This window comes from Pantherophis guttatus, chromosome 7 (assembly GCF_059756535.1).
Source record: "Pantherophis guttatus breed Tessera chromosome 7, ASM5975653v1, whole genome shotgun sequence".
In the NCBI taxonomy this organism is placed as follows: domain Eukaryota; kingdom Metazoa; phylum Chordata; class Lepidosauria; order Squamata; family Colubridae; genus Pantherophis; species Pantherophis guttatus.
In genome coordinates, this window is record NC_142069.1 from 50,201,898 (window position 1) to 50,220,555 (window position 18,658).

The 18,658-nt window shown below is 37.8% G+C and overlaps 1 protein-coding gene across 6 annotated transcripts in view; it reads right to left on the minus strand.

Moving 5' to 3' along the window:
* USP15 (ubiquitin specific peptidase 15) overlaps nt 1–18,658 on the minus strand; it is a 73,039-nt gene that overhangs the window by 26,812 nt on the left and 27,569 nt on the right. For all 6 annotated transcript variants that reach the window (XR_015728974.1, XM_034402779.3, XM_034402778.3 and 3 more), the window contains 7 exons: nt 13,555–13,699; nt 10,762–10,935; nt 10,281–10,439; nt 8,318–8,542; nt 6,212–6,295; nt 6,029–6,123; nt 5,703–5,894 (listed from right to left, as the gene is read on the minus strand). Coding sequence is in view for 5 of the 6 variants with exons in the window: in XM_034402779.3 (XP_034258670.2) it covers nt 5,703–5,894; nt 6,029–6,123; nt 6,212–6,295; nt 8,318–8,542; nt 10,281–10,439; nt 10,762–10,935; nt 13,555–13,699 (1,074 nt within the window). In the remaining variant the exon portion in view is untranslated. The remainder of the gene's footprint in view (nt 1–5,702; nt 5,895–6,028; nt 6,124–6,211; nt 6,296–8,317; nt 8,543–10,280; nt 10,440–10,761; nt 10,936–13,554; nt 13,700–18,658) is intronic.

Here is an 18,658-nt window from a genome sequence, read left to right on the forward strand (position 1 = left end):
ATCTGTCCAGATCTTGTTTTAATTTATTAATTAATGGAGTATAATTGTCTTCTTTTAGAAATGAGCACCTTTTGGTTAGCCAAATTCCTAAGTATTTTATTTTTGGGACAACTTGTAAGCCCAAGGTTTCTTCTATCTCTTTCTTCTGCATCTCAGTTACATTCTTAGTAAGTATTTTGGTTTTAGATTTGTTCAATTTAAAGCCTGCCACCTCCCCGTATTTGCCCAATTCCTCTAGTACTTTTTGTCCAGATATTAATGGGTCTTCTAATATTAACGCCACGTCATCCGCAAAGGCTTGCGTTTTATAGATCTCTTTTCTAATTTTTAGGCCTTTAATTTCCTCGTTATTTCTAATGTTCCGTAGCAAAACTTCCAGAGCCAAAATGAATAGTAGCGGTGACAAAGGGCAGCCTTGCCTTACACCTTTCTTAATTTGAAAAATTCTTGTCCTGTCACCATTTACTAGAATGCTCGCCCTCTGATTATCATAGATAGTTTTTATCATTTTTTCGAAGTTTTGCCCGAATCCCATTATTTTAATTTGCTTAGTCATAAAATTCCAGTTTAGATTATCGAATGCCTTTTGGGCATCCAAAAAAACTAAGGCCAGCTGCTTTTCTGGATGTTCTTCGTAGTACTCTAGAGTATCTAATACAGTTCTCAAGTTGTCCCTAATTTGTCGTCCCGGGAGAAATCCATTTTGGTCTTTATGAATCCAATTATTTAATATTTTTTTGGTTCTTTCTGCCATTATACACATGAATAGTTTGTAATCAGTGTTTAGAAGTGAGATCGGTCTATAATTTTGAATTTTTTTGGGGTCAGCACCTTCTTTCGGCAGTAGTGTGACATGGGCTTCCCTCCACGAATCAGGAATTTTTGAGCCCGTCAAAACCTCATTAAAAATTTCCATTAATTTGGGTTGTAAGATTTCTTCCAATTTTTTGTATATTTCTCCTGGAAATCCGTCTGGGCCAGGTGATTTGTTATTTTTGAGTTTGGAAAGGGCTTTTTTAAATTCTTCAGTTGTTATCTTAGCGTTTAGCATCTCCTTCTCTTCCTCCGTTATTTGCGGGAGCTCCGCCTTTGCCAAGTATTGGTCTATTTTTTCCTCCGAGGTCTCTTCTTCTTTGTATAAGGATTCATAGTACTCTCTCGCTCTTTCTAGTTTATCTTCTTCTTTATTTAAGAGATTTCCCTCAGCATCTTCTAATATCTGAATTGTCCCTTTTTCATTTTCCTTTTTTAATTTATAGGCCAGCCACCTGCCCGATTTGTTTGCATTCTCAAAATAGTGCTGTTTTGTTCTTTTTATTTTTTGGGCTAGCTCTTCTTGATCTAGAATATTTAATTTATGTCTCCATACCATCCAATTTTCTTTTACTACAGTATCTCCAGGCATTTTCTGGAGTTTCTTTTCTGCTTCATCTAGCTGTTTAATGAGATCTTCCCTAGATTTTCTTTTTAGTTTGTTTTTATATGCGGTATAGGATATTATTACCCCCCTCAAGTAGGCCTTCATTGTGTCCCAAACTATTTCACGGGGTGTCCCTTGATTCTCGTTTTCTCCAAAAAAAGTCTTTATTTCTCCTCTCAGTTTTTCTACGCACTCTTTGTCACATAATAGTTTTGTATTGAACCTCCATCTCTGTTGTTTCTTTCTCTTTACATTTCTCCATTTTATTTCCAGGGGATTGTGGTCTGCCCAAATGTTTGGGCTAATTTCTGCCATCTCTATTTCTAACCCCAGCGTCCTGGTAACCCAAGCCATATCTAATCTCGACCATGACTGTTGCGAGTTGGAATAGAATGTAAATTGTCTTTCGCTTGGATGCAAAGTTCGCCATATGTCGATTAAATTCATTTCCTCCACCAGATCGAAAAAGGTTTTTGGTAAAGTCACTCTTTTGTTTTTATTCATTTTATTGCTTTTATGGTCGTTATCTGGGTCTACAATTCCATTGAAATCACCTATCATGCAGATTTCATTATGTTCCATATTCCCTAATTGTTCACGTAACTTTTGAAAAAATTCTCCTTGTTTTTTGTTTGGAGCATAAATGCCCACTAGTAACATTTTAGAGTTTTCTATCGTAACTTCAACCATAAGTATTCTGCCCTTTGTATCATTATATTTCAATTCTGCTTCAATTCCTTTTTTAACATAAATTGCTACCCCTCTCTTTCTTTTTTCTGCTAATGAGGTAAATAGTTTACCATATTTTTTATACTCCAGGCATTTGCCCTCATCCTTTTTTATATGGACCTCCTGTAAGCAAATTATGTCCATATTTTGTTTTGCTAGCTTTGTAAGTGTTAATTTCCTTTTTTTACTGTCGTTTAAACCATTGACATTTACTGAAATTAATTTCAAATCCTTCATTCCTGTTTTCCTTGCTCGGCTTTAGTTCTTATTTAGTCTTACGGCTCTTACTGGTCTTATTTTTTTCTCCTTAGCTTCTTCTTCGGTCTTCTTCTCCTCCGCGGTTTCTTCCTCTTCTAGATTTGTCGCCTCTATTTCCTCCTTACTACTTTGTTCTTCTTCTGCGCCTCTTAACTGGTCGAGAAAGTCTTGTGCTGTGCTCAAGCTGTCTATTTTTATTTTTTTCCCCTGCCAGGTGATTAGCATCCCCTCTGGCAGGAGCCATCTGAATAATATATTTCTTTTATTCAATTGCACAGCCAAAAATCTGTATCCTTTTCTCACCTCCCTCACTCTTCTCGGGATCTGTTTTAGTATTATCACTTCTTTTCCTCTGTATGTTATTTGTCCATCCCTCGCCATACTGTATAAAGTATCTTTTACTTTTTTTCTTGCGAATCTAATGTGGACTTCTCTGGGGAGCCTGTTCCTCCTCGCATAATTTGTTTGGACTCTATAGACGTCGTCCAGTTCTCTAATGATCTCGCGTTTGTCTTGTTGGAGTACTTCTGCAATTAGTTCCGCCATCTTCTCTCCCAAATCCTCGTCTTTTTCTTCTTCCACATTTTGAAAGCGCAAGTAGAACGACGCCCTGTCCATCTCTAATTGTGTTAATGAATCTTCTAATTCCTTATTTTGCATCGTCAACGTCTGATCTACCATGTCCAGTTTCTTCTCATTTTGTTCTATTTTTTGCTCCGCCTTCTGGATCCTTTGTTCGTTGTTCGAGATTGAGACTTGAATCTCATTCATCTTCTGGTCCAGTTGGTGGATATCTGTTTTTAGTTCAGTGTGGTTATTGGACATTTTTTCCTGCATGGCCATCATCGTTTCTTGGATTAATGTCAATGTTGACTGAACTGTTAATAATGTTGGTGTTGCTATGGCCTTGTCTGTTTTTTGTAGTCCTTCCGTTGATTTTTGGGTAGCCGGGGAGGTCATGGATATGGTTGGATTTGAGGGGGTCTTCTTCCCTGTTTTCAGGATCGTTGATGATATGCTCGTCATTTCTTTCAAAATTATTTTTTGTTCTCTAATTATTTTCTCGATATTTCTCCAAATTTTCATACACTAGCTGTCACCTTTTTTTTTTTTTTTTTTTTTTTTTATATATATATATATATATATATATATATATACTTCTTCAAGGTGTAGGGGGGAGATTTTTTTTTTTTATTTTTTTTTTCCGGTCGATATCTATTTATCACTTATGTCACATGTATCTTAAATAAACTTAACCATCAATATCTATTCCTCAATCTACATTACTTTCCATCAATGTCTTAAATAAATAATAATTAATTGGTGTATTAAATAGTAATTGATTAATAGGGGCTTATTTCTACTTATTCGTAATTAATTCAAGACCTGGTAATTCTAATCAATAACCCATTATCAATACTCCTAGATAAATCTATGCTCTATAACTGCAATTCTTATGTTTAAATTACTGCTTAAAAGAAAAAAAAATTATTAATTCAAATTTCTATACTTCTAATTATCAATAAGTTAGTATGTTTAGGAATTATAATTCTAATATAACAATTTAGCAATATATGAAAATATTATTTGTACAGATATATATATAAATGTAAATAAATATAATTAAATATAATTAAATGGTTGAATAAATAGATATAAATCTAATAAGCTCTATAGGAATATATCTTGTATATAAGCAATTAATTAATATAGAGATCTACGTTTCTTGTTGATAACAATGTTAATATGCAGAGGATCGAAATATTGAAAAAAAGATTTTTCAGAAGAAAGAGGAAAAAGGGGGGGAAAATCTCCAAGTTTTTAGTTGGGGGCAAGCAATATTTTCCCAAAAGCAAAGGGGCAATATTCTTTCTTTCTCACTCAGCCGCCAGTCTCATCCAGTCCTAACTTCTTCTCACGTTTACTTTGTCACTGTCAAAACTGTCAAAACTCTATGGTAAGCCTCGAAGCTAGATCGTCTCCATGCCTGTCCTTTTCAGTTTGCTCTGTCAGACTTCTTCAATGGCTGCACTTCCTGTTCTCTGGCACAATTAGATAGGATCCAATCTCCAACTTAGTTCATCTTTCTGCTTTAACCAGCAAATAAAGAAAAGAGAAGTTCTTCTGAATTCTTTTAGCTTCCTTACTCCTTTTACCCACCGATCCCCTTCTTGCGCAGGTAATTTAGCAACCTCAATTTCTTATTCTCTGCGCCGGCTTGTCGAGCTCCGTGATCTTTCCGTCTATTCTCCACTCTCCGTCGCCGCTCTTTTTCTGTTTAAGCCCTTCTCGCCCGACTCCGCCGGCCCCTTCCTGATGTTCACTCACGCGTAGGCAGGGAGGACACGGTTCGATCTCGACACTGCAGCCTCCGATCTTCCTTGCTTCCCGTCTGGTTGTCAGCTACCACAGCTTCGGGTCAGCCATTGAGGCTGACTTCACACGCGTTGGCTTGACAGAGCCGCCCGGTTTAGCGAGAAGTGTGTGCGCTTCACTTTCTCGCTCACCCGACTCTCTCTATTGTCCGCGGGGCTCTCCAGGACCCGCGCCCCCGAAGGGATCCCCAAAACGCGGTGACAAACGGTGTTGAGGGGTGACAGTCACTCACTCAGCACCATGTCGCTGCAGCTCGCCAACCGGAAGTCCTGTTTTTATAAGTTATCTTGCAATATTTAGATAGTCGAGGAAAATTAATTTTAAATATCTAGAAGAAGTATGATCTTGTATGATCTTCAAACTATCTCCTAAGATTACAAATTGAATAGCCCAATAGCCTTAAGACACAGGATTACTGAGGAGTATAACTGGACTAGTAGGGACCAGAAGATCTGCCTTCTCTGCCATAGCCCCAATGCACTGGAACACTCTCTCTTTCACATATTGACTGAACCTGATCCTGCTGGCCTTTCGTAAGATTGTATGCTGGGCCTAGGGCCCAGAGCATGTTAAGGGCCCAGAGTGTTAAGGGCCCCACTTCTTGGTTGTATTAACATGCATGGTAACAGTTCTACTTTGTGCCACCGGAAATTATTTTATATTGTTTATATTGTTTTTAATTTGTTTCTATGTTTCATGATGTATCTCAGAGCTATTTGTTGAGATGGATGTAGAAATGAAATGAAACGAAATAAGTAAATAAATGCAGACATTGCTGATCCTTCCTTTTAAGATTAACCATTGAATCAGAAAAAGCAGTTTAAAGTCTTTTACCTTTTGCTAGATCATCTACATTTGCGATGTGCAAGTATTTCCAATATTAATTAAATGTACTGTAGCATTTCTCTTTTACACTTACCACATTCTTAATAGCAGAAGGTTATACAGTTTATCTTCTGTGTTATTTCTAGGCACTGCTATAAGGAAAGGTTGTCCAAAATGTGTTGAACCACTATGATGGCTATAACCACTATGACGAAACTTTTCCCTTAAACAAACTGGAATTACAACTTGCTCTGTATCTTCAGTTCTGTTGATGGCAATTTCAAATCTAAAGCAGCAAAAATGAAATCAAACAAAAACACAAAATACTCATTTTAAATTAGCCTATATTTTTATATAATTCAACTAAATCACATACAATTTATGAGAAAAATATTATTTTGACTATACATTTGAACTTACACATAAATGTCATCACGTTCCATAATACTGGTTAGATTTTCATCCATTGCAAATATTCTATGAAACCTATGATTATATATATCAGTAACGATCATCTAAAAAAGAAACACAATTTATTTTATATTTGTTTAGAAGTATAGGTAATATTTAGTTTGATGTACAATCACCTAAGAAATATCATACCTTATCTGCAGCAACACCTGACAAAGTTGATAATGCGATGCAGAGATCCTGTATATTTCCAATTTTTGGTACTACTACTTTGTACTAGAAAATAAAATACAATATTGTCATTCTTAAAACACGAAGAAGATAACAGGCTATAATCCCCAATATTTAATATTGAAGTAATATAAGAAAATTCTATATGAAAAAGAACTTTTGAAAAGAAATATAGTTAGGGAGTTAATTTTTGAATGAACTATAAACATATATGAATCAAAGTCGCTAGTCCATGTTTAAAGGAAAGGAATGCTAAACTATGACAGTGGCTTAATAGGAAATTTTTGGTGGTGGAAAGGGAATCTATTAATGAACAACTTGGTGATAAAATCCAGTTGCCTATCATGAAAAGTATACAGCCTGTTCCTCTTGCAGCATTCAAACAAACTAATGTTCATATCTGAATCTCAAAGCCATTCTTCTCCATACTACTGTTTTTCAAGCTATAGTAAAGTATTATAGTAAAGTATTATCCAGGCCGGACTATCAACACAATAGTTTTAAATTGGGGTATTTAAATTTATTGGGGTTTTAAATCTGAGCCACTTTATTTAATTATTTTAAATTTTATATTGTTGTTTTGTCTGTGTTTTTAAATAGGCTGTACACCGCCCTGAGTCCTTCGGGAGAAGGGCGGTATAGAAATAAAATTATTATTATTATTATTATTATTATTATTATTATTATTATTATTATTATTATTATTATAATATTCCTTCATTATGTGTATGATTTGTAATGAATCCTTATCGTATTAACTAATCTAGTATTTCTCACTCCAATACAGTATGTATGCAGTCATTTTATTGTTAATTTTTGCTGCACTTTTAAGATATTATTTTCCAAACAAATCAATTTAATGAAATAAACAGATCTGAATAAATAAAGAAAAATATTGCATTGAATTTGCACTAGTCTGCTTGCCTACTAATACACAACAGGATTTTCTCGCATAAATTGTAAACTGCATTTTGCAGGAACAAATGCTTTCAGAATTTGCTTTTTACAGAATCTCTATATAGCACTGAGGTCCAGTGTACTACAAACTGGAAACAATAATGATGTATTTTATTTCCTTTTGAGGAATGCATACACTCAACTGCAAGCTTTTGATTTGAAGTGACGTAGAAACTGGGACAAAATGGTTGGCCTTTCCACTTCATCGTTAAAGGAAGCCTTGTAACATATTCTGCCAATTCTTTTAGGAATACAACCTCACTTTAAAATACAAAGTTTCTTGAGAATGGCAGCTTGAATATAATGCTGTTCCTTAACTTCTACCAGGTACCAGACCTAATGTAATAATACAGTTCTCGAGTCAAACAGATTTTTGAACAGATAACATAATGAGAATGTTGAAACAGATACATTTTCTTAAGTTATGATAAAAAGATGAAAAGATTGGGACCTTTAACTAATAACTCTGCTTAACCCAGAAGCCCAACCTTGATTCTTTTTTCTTCCCATATCTATAAAATATCTGATTCTGTGTTCAGTTTTGCTCAGTTTTTCAGTTATAGTTACCACGATATAAATGATTAAGATTATGGATAGAACTATGCCCCAAAAGTAATGATAAATACTGGGGAAAAGTTTTTAAGGCCAATTTTCTTTAATGTGAGTGGAGAGGCAGATGATTTCTTAACAGAACACAGATCTATCAACATGGCTCTTGCATTCATAAACTAGAAATATGATTAAATTATGAGAAAAATGGAAATGAAAATTATATTTGTAAACCATATTATTTAATATCAAAATGCTTTATATTATGCACTTTTTGTCTTATATTAGTTCTAATATTCATAATAAATTACTGTCTTATTGTGTTATATCGCTGTAGTAATAATAACAGCGAATATTATTATGATTCAAGAGGTGAATAGCTTCCATCTTTATGATGGTACTATAAATTACACAAAGTTACAAGTTATATACATAGTTAAGAGAAAGAATCACAGTATCAAATTGAAAGTATGACTTAAAATTCATAAAAATAAACAAAACTCCATTTCAATTAACACATTAAAGCAACTATTGCTGGAAAACATGGCATATATTTCTTACCTGCATGGGTTTGGAAAGTGGATCAAGTCTAACTAAATAAACTTCCAAACTGCGTTCTTTTTTCATAGGTAGAGGAAGAGTTAAATAACAAAAGGGATCAAATGTTACAGAGATCTTGGCACATTCTGGACAAACTAGGGTTGATTTAAAAAGTCCATGAAATATATCTACAATGATGGAATCATTTCGTTTCAAATGGTTCTCCCAAGCTTCTTCAGCAACCACCTAAATTAAAACAAAGTTGAAATAGTACATATAAGTTATATGAAGCATTAAATATTTAAATGAAATTAACATATCATGCGCATACCTATATGTACCATATACTACCTAATAGTGTCATCCAGCAGATTATAGTAGGAAAAAGTAACTGCACTCAGTAATTTTGGGGAAAGATAAACATTTAGTATCTTTATATATTAGCCTCTTTATATTATATTCATTATGAATGCCAGATTATCTCAAACAAAGTTGATGATAATTTTTAGGGTCTCCATTGGGCATAAAATTCTATTCTAATATACAAAAGGACTAACTGATCAAGGCCAAGAAATAGAATCAAAAGTAAGAATCTTTAACCACAGTATCAATGCAATGCCAATTTGAGATAGTTAATTACCTAAATATAGGATCTGAAAACATTCATGGACATCTCCCCAGTCCCCATAAAGCATATTGGTCATATTTATGTTTCTCTTTTTTAAATGGAAAAAATGGTGGTTTCCATTTATCAATCATTTTATTCCACTGAAAATTTCTTGGAACATAAAAATGAGCAATTACAGACAAGTGCTTGGGTCTGAAGAATTTCTAATAACCTACAAAAAAAAAAAAAAAAAGAGAACTTCTTGCCTCTGAATGATGAAAAAGTCTGTGAGTAAACTGAGGGGCAAACTGAGATTGCTTAATGATGAGCAGACAGAAGATAGAGAGAATTGGGAAGAAAATAGATAGCAAGTAGTAGTGAGGTGGGAAAAATAGCAATTGAAAAGGAGATATATAGAGCAATGCCAAAAGGGAAGGGGAGGGAGAAGTAGAGAAGGGAGCTGTCTATTTTATGTCAGCTGTGTGAAAAAAAGCACCTAGAATGGGAGAATTGCATATGGTGACAGGAATAGAGAATCTAGTATGTTCAAAGGACTGTGGGATTCTTTCTGGTATTTGGCTACTTTTAATTACATGGCATGTCCTTCTGTCTTTCCCCAAGCTGGTAAATTAAATGAAATATTATTTAAATAATTTGATGCCATATTTCAAAGCCATGTTTTCTCACAGCATCTTAATAACAAAGTGCTAACAAGCACTTTAATAATTAAGATCTAGCATTGACATCCCCCCCGACGACTTTTCTTTAACAGTTTCAAGGATGGAATTCTGAATACAGAACAGGAATTTCTTTGCTCAAAAATATGAATGGGATCTCTTCAGACCAGAAAGCTGAAATCCTTGCACACCAGGCATGACATCATGCTTTTCACCTGTGCTCAGTTTATTGGGCAGTTCTGGTTTTTATCATCTAGAAGTCAGTGTTGACTTCTAGCAACCATATAGACAGACCCTCTCCAGGATGATCTATATTCAAAGGTGTTTTCAGATATGCAAGATTCTGCTAATGTAACCTTACCATAGAATTAATTCATGTTTCCTGTCTGGACTATCTCACAAAGCTGAAAACAATTGTGCAGGTCTAAAAGTACATTTCTCTCACATTGACCTTACTACCCAAGAAACTAGTGAAAGTCTTCTCAGAGATGTTTGCCATGTCCACATTCCTTTTGTGAATAAGCTGCCTTTTATCTGACCATTTTCCTGGTTGTGGCTCTCACCTGTTTCCCAAGGTCATTCCAACATACTATTACAGTGCAGTAGATGTGGATTGAATTGTCTAGATTATATAGATACATTTTTGCATTTATTACATTTGTCCAGATCATGTAGGCTTATTACCTAAAAGGTACATTACCTTATCTGGTCTTCCATCAGCATCTTTTAGCTGAATATAAGGCTTTTTTCTAATACGATTCAAATCCTCATGCAAACCATCTAGAAGAAATGCCAGCAATTCTTGGCAGTCTTGTTGCTGATATCCTGAAAACTGGGGTGCAAATCGTCCTACCTGTGTCTGGGGAATAAAATATTTTTATAGTGGAGTCATGTGACATTGCAAAAGCATTTTTGTTAAATCAAGGAAAATATATTTTAATCTCATGGGTTTTAAAATGCATAATTGTAATACTGTGAAATAAGATTGAGGAAAAGCAAAGGAGTCACTGCTGCAATTTATAAGAATTTTCCATCAAAACAAACAACAAAAACAAGCAGTTTTCAAGGGCCTATTTTATTAACATATGTACATTTTTTATTTTTAATACTTTTATTGTTTTGAAGAATCATATAACTGAAAGCAAATTAAACATTCTAGGATCCAACTATATTACACTTACTTTAAAAGCTCTTGGAGTGACATAGCTGTATTTTCCTGACCACATCTGCTTGATGAGCTCTGCATAAGATTTTGCAATTTCACCTCTCATTCCTAATGGATTGTCATAGTTTAGCTCCTCTTGATATTTATCATTAAGAAAATATTCTGTGAGTGGAGGTGTATTGCTGAGACACTAAAAATGAATATGAATAAAAGTAAACACTTTTGTATAATGCATAGTATTAGAACCTCTCAATGTCATCTTTAGTTTTCATACTTCCTTATCAAGTCTTTTTCCTTTCCTAGTCCTTATACTGATTTAGTGCTACAACATTATTTTAGTAAGAGTCAGTAGACAACTAGTTTTCCCAAATCTACAATATCTTTACTAATTAATTTTTATGCCTGAGCCAACAAGGTTGAACCATATTTGTTGCTGGACTCTTGAGAGGATGGTTCTAGGAGACTTAAATTTATATGTCAAGGTTTTCTCCATAATGGCTTAGGATTTTGGGTCTGAAAACATTACTAGTCATAAACACATGCTTCATTCAGTTTTCTTGACTGGACAGAAGAAGGTTAATAAAACGATGAGAAATTAATATCTAGCCTCTGTCATGACTGAATGAGTCCTATTGAGACACCTAGTTTTTCTCCCCTGTAAGAATGGAAAGTTCAGACTATTTTGAGATTATTTTAAATTAATGCAGAAATGGATAATTTGTGGCTTACTGTTAGGCTCCAATGCCAATTAAAACAATAATATAATGCAGGTCATCAAGTTCCTCATGCTATTCTGATTAATATAACAGAAAACAGAGACTCTGGAATATTTCTCTATGGAATGGTGTTGCTCTGTTTGTGCTAATGATTGGAATGCAGCTGGAGGAATAAATTGTGTTGTTCAACTGAATTCAGATAAGAACTAGTTATTAAACCCATTTTAATGAAATAATGGAGACTAGTGAATTTTTCCACTATTGCATTTTCTCAGGATAGAAATATGAAGTATTTTAAGGGCTACCAAACTTAAATTATAGGCAAAGATAATAGAAAATTATATGTGACAAAAGGATTATGTTGATATACTGTAAAACTGTTCACAATAATGGCAATTTGGATTCCACAATTATGCAGTCTCAATAAAAAAAAAATTACCCAGGCTAGTCTTATTAGATAACTAAGTTGATTAAAACTGCATTTGACCTTTATCGAGATGCTATATAATATCTTATAAGGGTTTGATTACACATGAAAGTTCATCTCTTTTCAGAAAAAAGGTGGTATCAGTCTCTTCAGAGAAACTAATAATAACAGTAACAACCACCACAAAACATGGACGCAGAAGGCAATTAGAGATCTGTTATCAATATCTGATTCCAGGGAAAGCACTGGAGTAAGTGATTGCTTTTCAGTTCAGCTCTTGGCTGGGTTTTAGACATTAAACAGTGGGGAAATCATTTGCTGATTTTCTTGGAAATTTCAGAAGTTTTAAATAAGATTAGAAATTCTTCCATAAGTCTTCTGAGCAAATTACTTCTACTACTTTTGGAGATGTTTTTCATATACAACTGAAGGTACCAAGTATATCAATACTCATTCCTTTCCCCCCACAACATTCCTGTAAAGAGAGTTGGGATAGTAAGAGTGTAACTGGTCCAAAGTCATGGAGCTGGTTTTTCATGTCTAAGGCAGGACTAGAACTCACAGACTCCTAGTTTCTAGGCCAGCATCTTAACCACTACACCAAATTGGCTTTTTCTATTTTCTTTTAGGTTAAATGTAATCTATCCCTAGATATATGCCCAGTTTCAGAAGGCAGCACTGGTAAATTATTGCTCTGCTCTTTCCTGTTATGCTATAATGTCTTACAGGTAGTCCTTGCTTAACGATCATTTGTTTATCACATGTTTGAAATTGTGATGGTGCTGAAAAAAATGACTTACAATGGGTCCTTGCCCTTATGTCCATCGCAGCATCCTTGCAGTCAAATGATCATGATTCAGGTACTTGGCAACTGTTGCACATTTACGATGGTCACATCCTGCGATTACACACCATTTACGACCTTCCCAGCCGGTTTCTGACAAGCAAAGTCAATGGGGAAGCTGGAAGGAGGTTGCAAGTTGCAGTCATGTGATGTTTCACTTAACCGCAGCAAAACGGTCATATAATTGGGTCATGTGATACCGTACTTAATGACACCATTTAATGACAAATTTTTGGGGCCCTATTGTGGTCGTAAATCAAGGACTACCTGTATAAAGTTCTATTGTATTCTTCATATTACCTATGAAAATGATGGCCTAGGTTATTTGGAATTATGGAAAAAAATATAACTAATGCACATCTGTCTCTTCATATCAATTCCAACTAAGATAAAGGCTGGGGTGAAAACATTTGAACTGAGACTCAACTACACGCACCAAATAAAATATAATAGATGCAATATAGCTGTCAGCTTTACTTTCCTTCATAAGTATTTTGTTTATAAAGGTTCTCTACTCTGTTATTTTCTTATGCTCCTGGTCTTTGACTCTGTTTTAAACAGTTTTTGATTAGTGGGTATGATAGAAATTATAGAAAAACAATAAATAAATATCAAAGAACCAAGTCATAGCCAAGCAAGATTCTATAACTATTTGCTTTTTAATAATATCCCCTATAAAAGCATTTAAAAATCACAGAAATCAATGTAAATTTGAAATTCTGATAACACTGCATGAGCAAAAGTTCCCATTCTACTAGCAGTCTCCATTTTAAAAGCCCTTTATATAATGAAGTAAAATCTTATTTGACAAGAAACACTTACTTGAATTGCTGAATTCATGAAACATGTATTTCCCAAATTACTTAGACCACAAAGACCGGGCTGTTCATTGTGTCTTCCTGGTTCTGAGTAATCATAATTTTTATAAGCAGTGTATGAAGGAAGGCAGTAGTTTGAATTTTTCATGCTGGAAGAAAACATATTTACCTTGTAATTGCATGAGCTATAGCTGCCTAGCTTAAATGTACATGTAGCTGAAATAGTTAGACTCTGAATTTAAACACAGTAACAATAAATATTCTTCAAACCCTTTTCAACTTTTAATTTACAAAGTAGTATTTTTTAATATTTCAGTTTAAAAGTTTAAAATTTTGGCACCACTAGCTATATAGTATAGTTAAATTCTGCTACTGTTAAATGCTAAAAGCTGAAAACAGCAAAACTTTAGCAACAGGCAAGATATAAAGATTTCCAAGGATATCAGAAACTGCTAAATACATTATAATTCTGTTTTTAGATTAACCACTATGCCAGCACAAAAGGAAGCAATAAACATGAAATAATAAAGGCTCCATACAGTACCTTTAAGCATTGTGTTTTAATTTGTTTTATAAATTCAAGATATACAAATATGATCTATTTATAGTAGGAAATATTTTGAGTATTAAATAGTATGTTATATTACATTAAAAGATAAAAAAATACTTAAGAAAAACTGAAGTACAAAACATAAAAAGCACCACATTCTTCAGAGTCTAGCATTTTTTTTTTGCTTGCATATGGATTTATAGACATATTTATATATGCAAGTGTCAGTGAAATTTACATGACATATGCACAAGTAATTGTGTCAATATTCCAGCTACAAAGATAGAGATGCGACTTGTGAGACTGAAAACAGTGGGTTACAGAGGTAGTAGCTGCATCTGTGCACATACAGTAAATGCACAGTAAACTTAATAAAATGTAATTAATATTTTTAAAGGAAAAAACTTGTGCTAATATTAACTACCCAACACTGAATGATGTAATAAATGTAATCTACATATATTTTCCCATTTAAATCTGAATATTAGAATTAATATTGCTTAAACAATACAAAAATAAAAGCCATCTTCTAGTTCTACATTAGAACCATGATTATGACACAGCAGACTGGAGGTTATTGCTGTGGCACAATACCTTCACAACTTCATTTGCTTTTTCTTCTAAGAAAGCATGTTAATCACCATACAAGGTTACAAAGGAACATAGTTGATATATGATTAATTATCAATTCCAATAAGTAATTCAGCATGGGATCTTTACTATGCAGGCTGCCAATTAAATATACATGACCTGGAATTCAAATGGTCATGTATACAATTTGTTTTTACTGGCATACACTCTATACACTAAACTTTTTATTCAAGGGAAACACTGATACTGTCAGCGTTTCAGCGCTGACATAGAAAGGGAGATAAGCCCTGGACTTTTGCCTGCTGAATCCCTTTGAAGCTCGGTCTCCGTGGAAATGAAGGGGGGGAACATTCCTGTGAAATGACGAGACAAGAAGTCAGGAGAGTGACTTGGAAGATGGCCAATGAGAAGCAGAGAATTAGGGATCGGAAAGGGAGGGATTGGGGGGCAAAAGATCAGTCTTGTCCGCACGAGTCATGATCCATTTGCTGTGCTCGAATAAAGAGATTTCCTTAAAGATTGGCAGTTTGGAAATTCATTTATTTTAAGATAGCATCGAAGTCTGACAGACGGACAAGACTCACAACTTTCCAAGCCAAACTGGCAAACCTCCAGCCCTCCAGCTCCCTGCCAAATGTTTGGACGGAGTGGAGGCAAGATTCTGAAGCCATGGCAGAAAGCCAGCTCTCTACTGAAAGTCTACTCCAAATGGCTGTGAACCAGCCCCCCCTCCCTACTCCAGCCAGCTTGGATGCAACGGGGCCACCCCCTCCCCCAGCAAAGCTGCAACCCCCCCTTACACCCCCACTCCCACAGAATTACCAAGGACAGATGATCGTGCTCCAGCCCAAGAGAAGAAAAAATGATGAACCTTGGTGGACTTTGCCAAAATCTGCAGAAGCTGAATTCCCCTTTCCAGACACTAAAGGTAAGGGGAAGCCCCTGAGTGAATTGGGAAGGGTGGACTGGTTATGGGATTGGCAGCAGGCCAGACAGCAGAAAACTTCAACCCTGCTACTCGAAAGCCCCATGGAGGAGTTAAAGCAAGATTTTGAACATGCTGTCAGCCTGGAAGACGGTCCATCCTGCAGGCCCAAAGATAGAAGGAGGCCAGCTGACCCTGTTGAACTAAGTCACCATAGACGGGGCCCAGCCCTTTCCCCCCCCACACCAGAAGGAAAGAAAGTTCCAGTTTGCATCCATGGGTTCCTCCTCTGCCCAGCAAGCATACCAGCCTATGCAAGGCATCACCCATCCTGCCCCCGAATGAGAGACGAGGAAGAAACCCAACGACACCCTAGACAGGCACACAGAGCCCCACTATGGGAGGAGGGGCCACCAAGGGCAGAGCCACCCCGGTTCAGAGGGAAGTTTGATGGGGATCCAGACCAGATGGCGCAGTTCCTCGACGCAGCTGAGGTCTATATCGAGCGCTATGGGCACCTTTACCCATTCCCCAGAGCCCTAGTCAATGCCATTTCAGAAGGGCTGGAGGGAGAAGCAAAGACTTGGTCATCAGCCCTCTACAAGAATAGAGCCCACCAACTGCAAGACGCAGATGATTTCTTGCAACTACTGCGGGTGAGGTTCGAGGAAGCAGGGGAGGACCCATATGTGGAAGACGAACTCAGAAGCCTAATGCAGAGAGGGAAGCCCATCAAGGAGCAAATTCGTGAGTTCTGAAGAGTCATGGGCACCTTGCCTCCCCTACCAGAGCGACTGCTAGTGTATTTCTTCAGAACGAGCCTAGATAAGCGGATCGCTCAAGTGACCGCTTATCAGGACATCCCAAACCGACTCTCCGAATGGTTCCGCGTGGCGATGCAAGTTGAAAGGGGACTGCACGCCAACGACATGCTAAAGCAACCAGAGGCCACAGAGAGATACCAATCGGACCCGAGGCCACATACCAGACGAGGAACCACGGCACTACGGCCTACCCAAAGGCCTTTCGTTCCGCGGAGCCTAATGAGATGCTACAGATGTGGAGGAATGAGCCATCTAGCAGCAGCGTGTGGAACCCCGGGCCCGAGGCCAAACCCTCAGCCAAAGGCACGATGGGAAAGGGGCCCCAAGCGAGCCACCGATGCGCCACGAAGTCTCCCCCCCGGCACAGAGGTCTTCGCCCACCTGACCGAGACAAGGGGAGTCCCGGATGATGAAGCCCAATCCCCCGACTCGTATGACAGCGAGGACGAGGGTGAAGACGACCCAATGGTGAGTGGACCCATCCACTCTTTCCTTTTCCCCATACGCCTAACAGCCCCAAAAACAAGTACCCAAGAGACTTTCCAGGCCCCGATAGATTTGGGCTGCACCAGGTGCCTGATTAATCTACCCACAGTCCTAAAATTGGGGATCCGAGCTAAGAAGCTCAACCACCCAATTCGATTTGAGCAAGTTGATGGGACTCTAGTAGGCGGAGCTTACGCCATACACCTGACCGAGCCAGTGAAGCTAGAACTAGGGGATCACTGGGAGACGATACGGTTCATAATAACCCCCAAGATGGCCGATCCAGTCATACTGGGACTTTCCTGGCTAGACAAGTGGGGTCCAATTATCTGGTGGCAAGAGGGGACCCGCAGATTGAGGATGGCCAAAGGGCCCCAACCTCTGCTGTTCCAACCAGAACAAACACCCCCCACACTCGAGCCCCAACATCTCCCGCCTGAACAAAAGAAGATGATACCGACGCAAGGGCCCCTCCCGAAGGGCACCGCGAAGCAGCTGGGGCCCACATCCAACAGCACCCATGAAGCAGAGCAGATTCCAAAAGACTACCAAGACCTAGCAGAGATATTTAGCGAGACCGAGTGTGACGTCCTACCTCCCCACCATGATGCCGACTGCACCATCGAAATCATCCCTGGGGCGAAAATACCTAAACCTAAATTGTATGCTATGACGCCCCGTGAAATGCAAGAAATGCGAAACTACATAGACAAAAACCTACGAAGGGGTTTCATTGAGCCAGTCAAACCGCGGGTCGCGGCACCGGTCCTTTTCAAAGAGAAGAAAGACGGCTCTATGCGTCTGGTAGTTGACTTCCGGGACATCAATGCGGTCTGCGTACACAACTTATACCCCCTCCCCCTCATGAAAGACATGCTAGCCCACCTGGCCAAGGGGAAGATTTTCACCAAACTAGACCTCCGTGAAGCCTACTACCGAGTACGCATCAGGGAAGGAGATGAGTGGAAGACAGCGTTCAACTGCCCCCTGGGAAGTTACCAATTCAAGGTGATGCCATTTGGGCTACAGGGAGCCCCAGCCGTGTTCATGCAATTGATAAACGAAGTTCTACATGACCACCTGTACAAAGGGGTCCTCGTCTACCTAGATGACATTCTCATTTACACGGAGACCATAGACGAACACATACCTCTCGTACGCAAAGTGCTGGAAAAACTGCTGAAAGCGACCTCTAGGTCAAACTGTCAAAATGCGAGTTCCACCGATCGCGTCTAGACTATTTAGGTTACCGAGTGTCAAACGAGGGGATAGAGATGGACCCGGCTAAAGTACAATCAGTTTTAGACTGGCGACCCCCTCGTACCCGCAGGCAACTACAAAGCTTCCTGGGGTCCGCGAATTTCTACAGGCAATTCATCCCCTCCTTTGCAAGAATTGCCAAACCTCTGACGGACCTCCTAAAGACAGGGAGTCCAACAACGAAACCCCGCCCGGGACAGCCTCTACAGTGGGACCCGGCCTGCCAACAGGCATTCGAGACACTAAAACAAATGTTTGCAAAAGAACCGGTCTTGAAGCATCCTGACCCCGAACAACCCTTTGTCATCCAAGCAGATGCCAGCAATGTGGCAGTAGGGGCAGTCCTACTCCAAAAGAACAGCTAGGGGGACCTGCAACCTTGTGCCTACACATCCCGCAAACTCACTGACACAGAGAGATGATGGGCGGCGTGGGAAAAGGAAGCATTCGCGGTGAGATGGGCGCTGTTAAC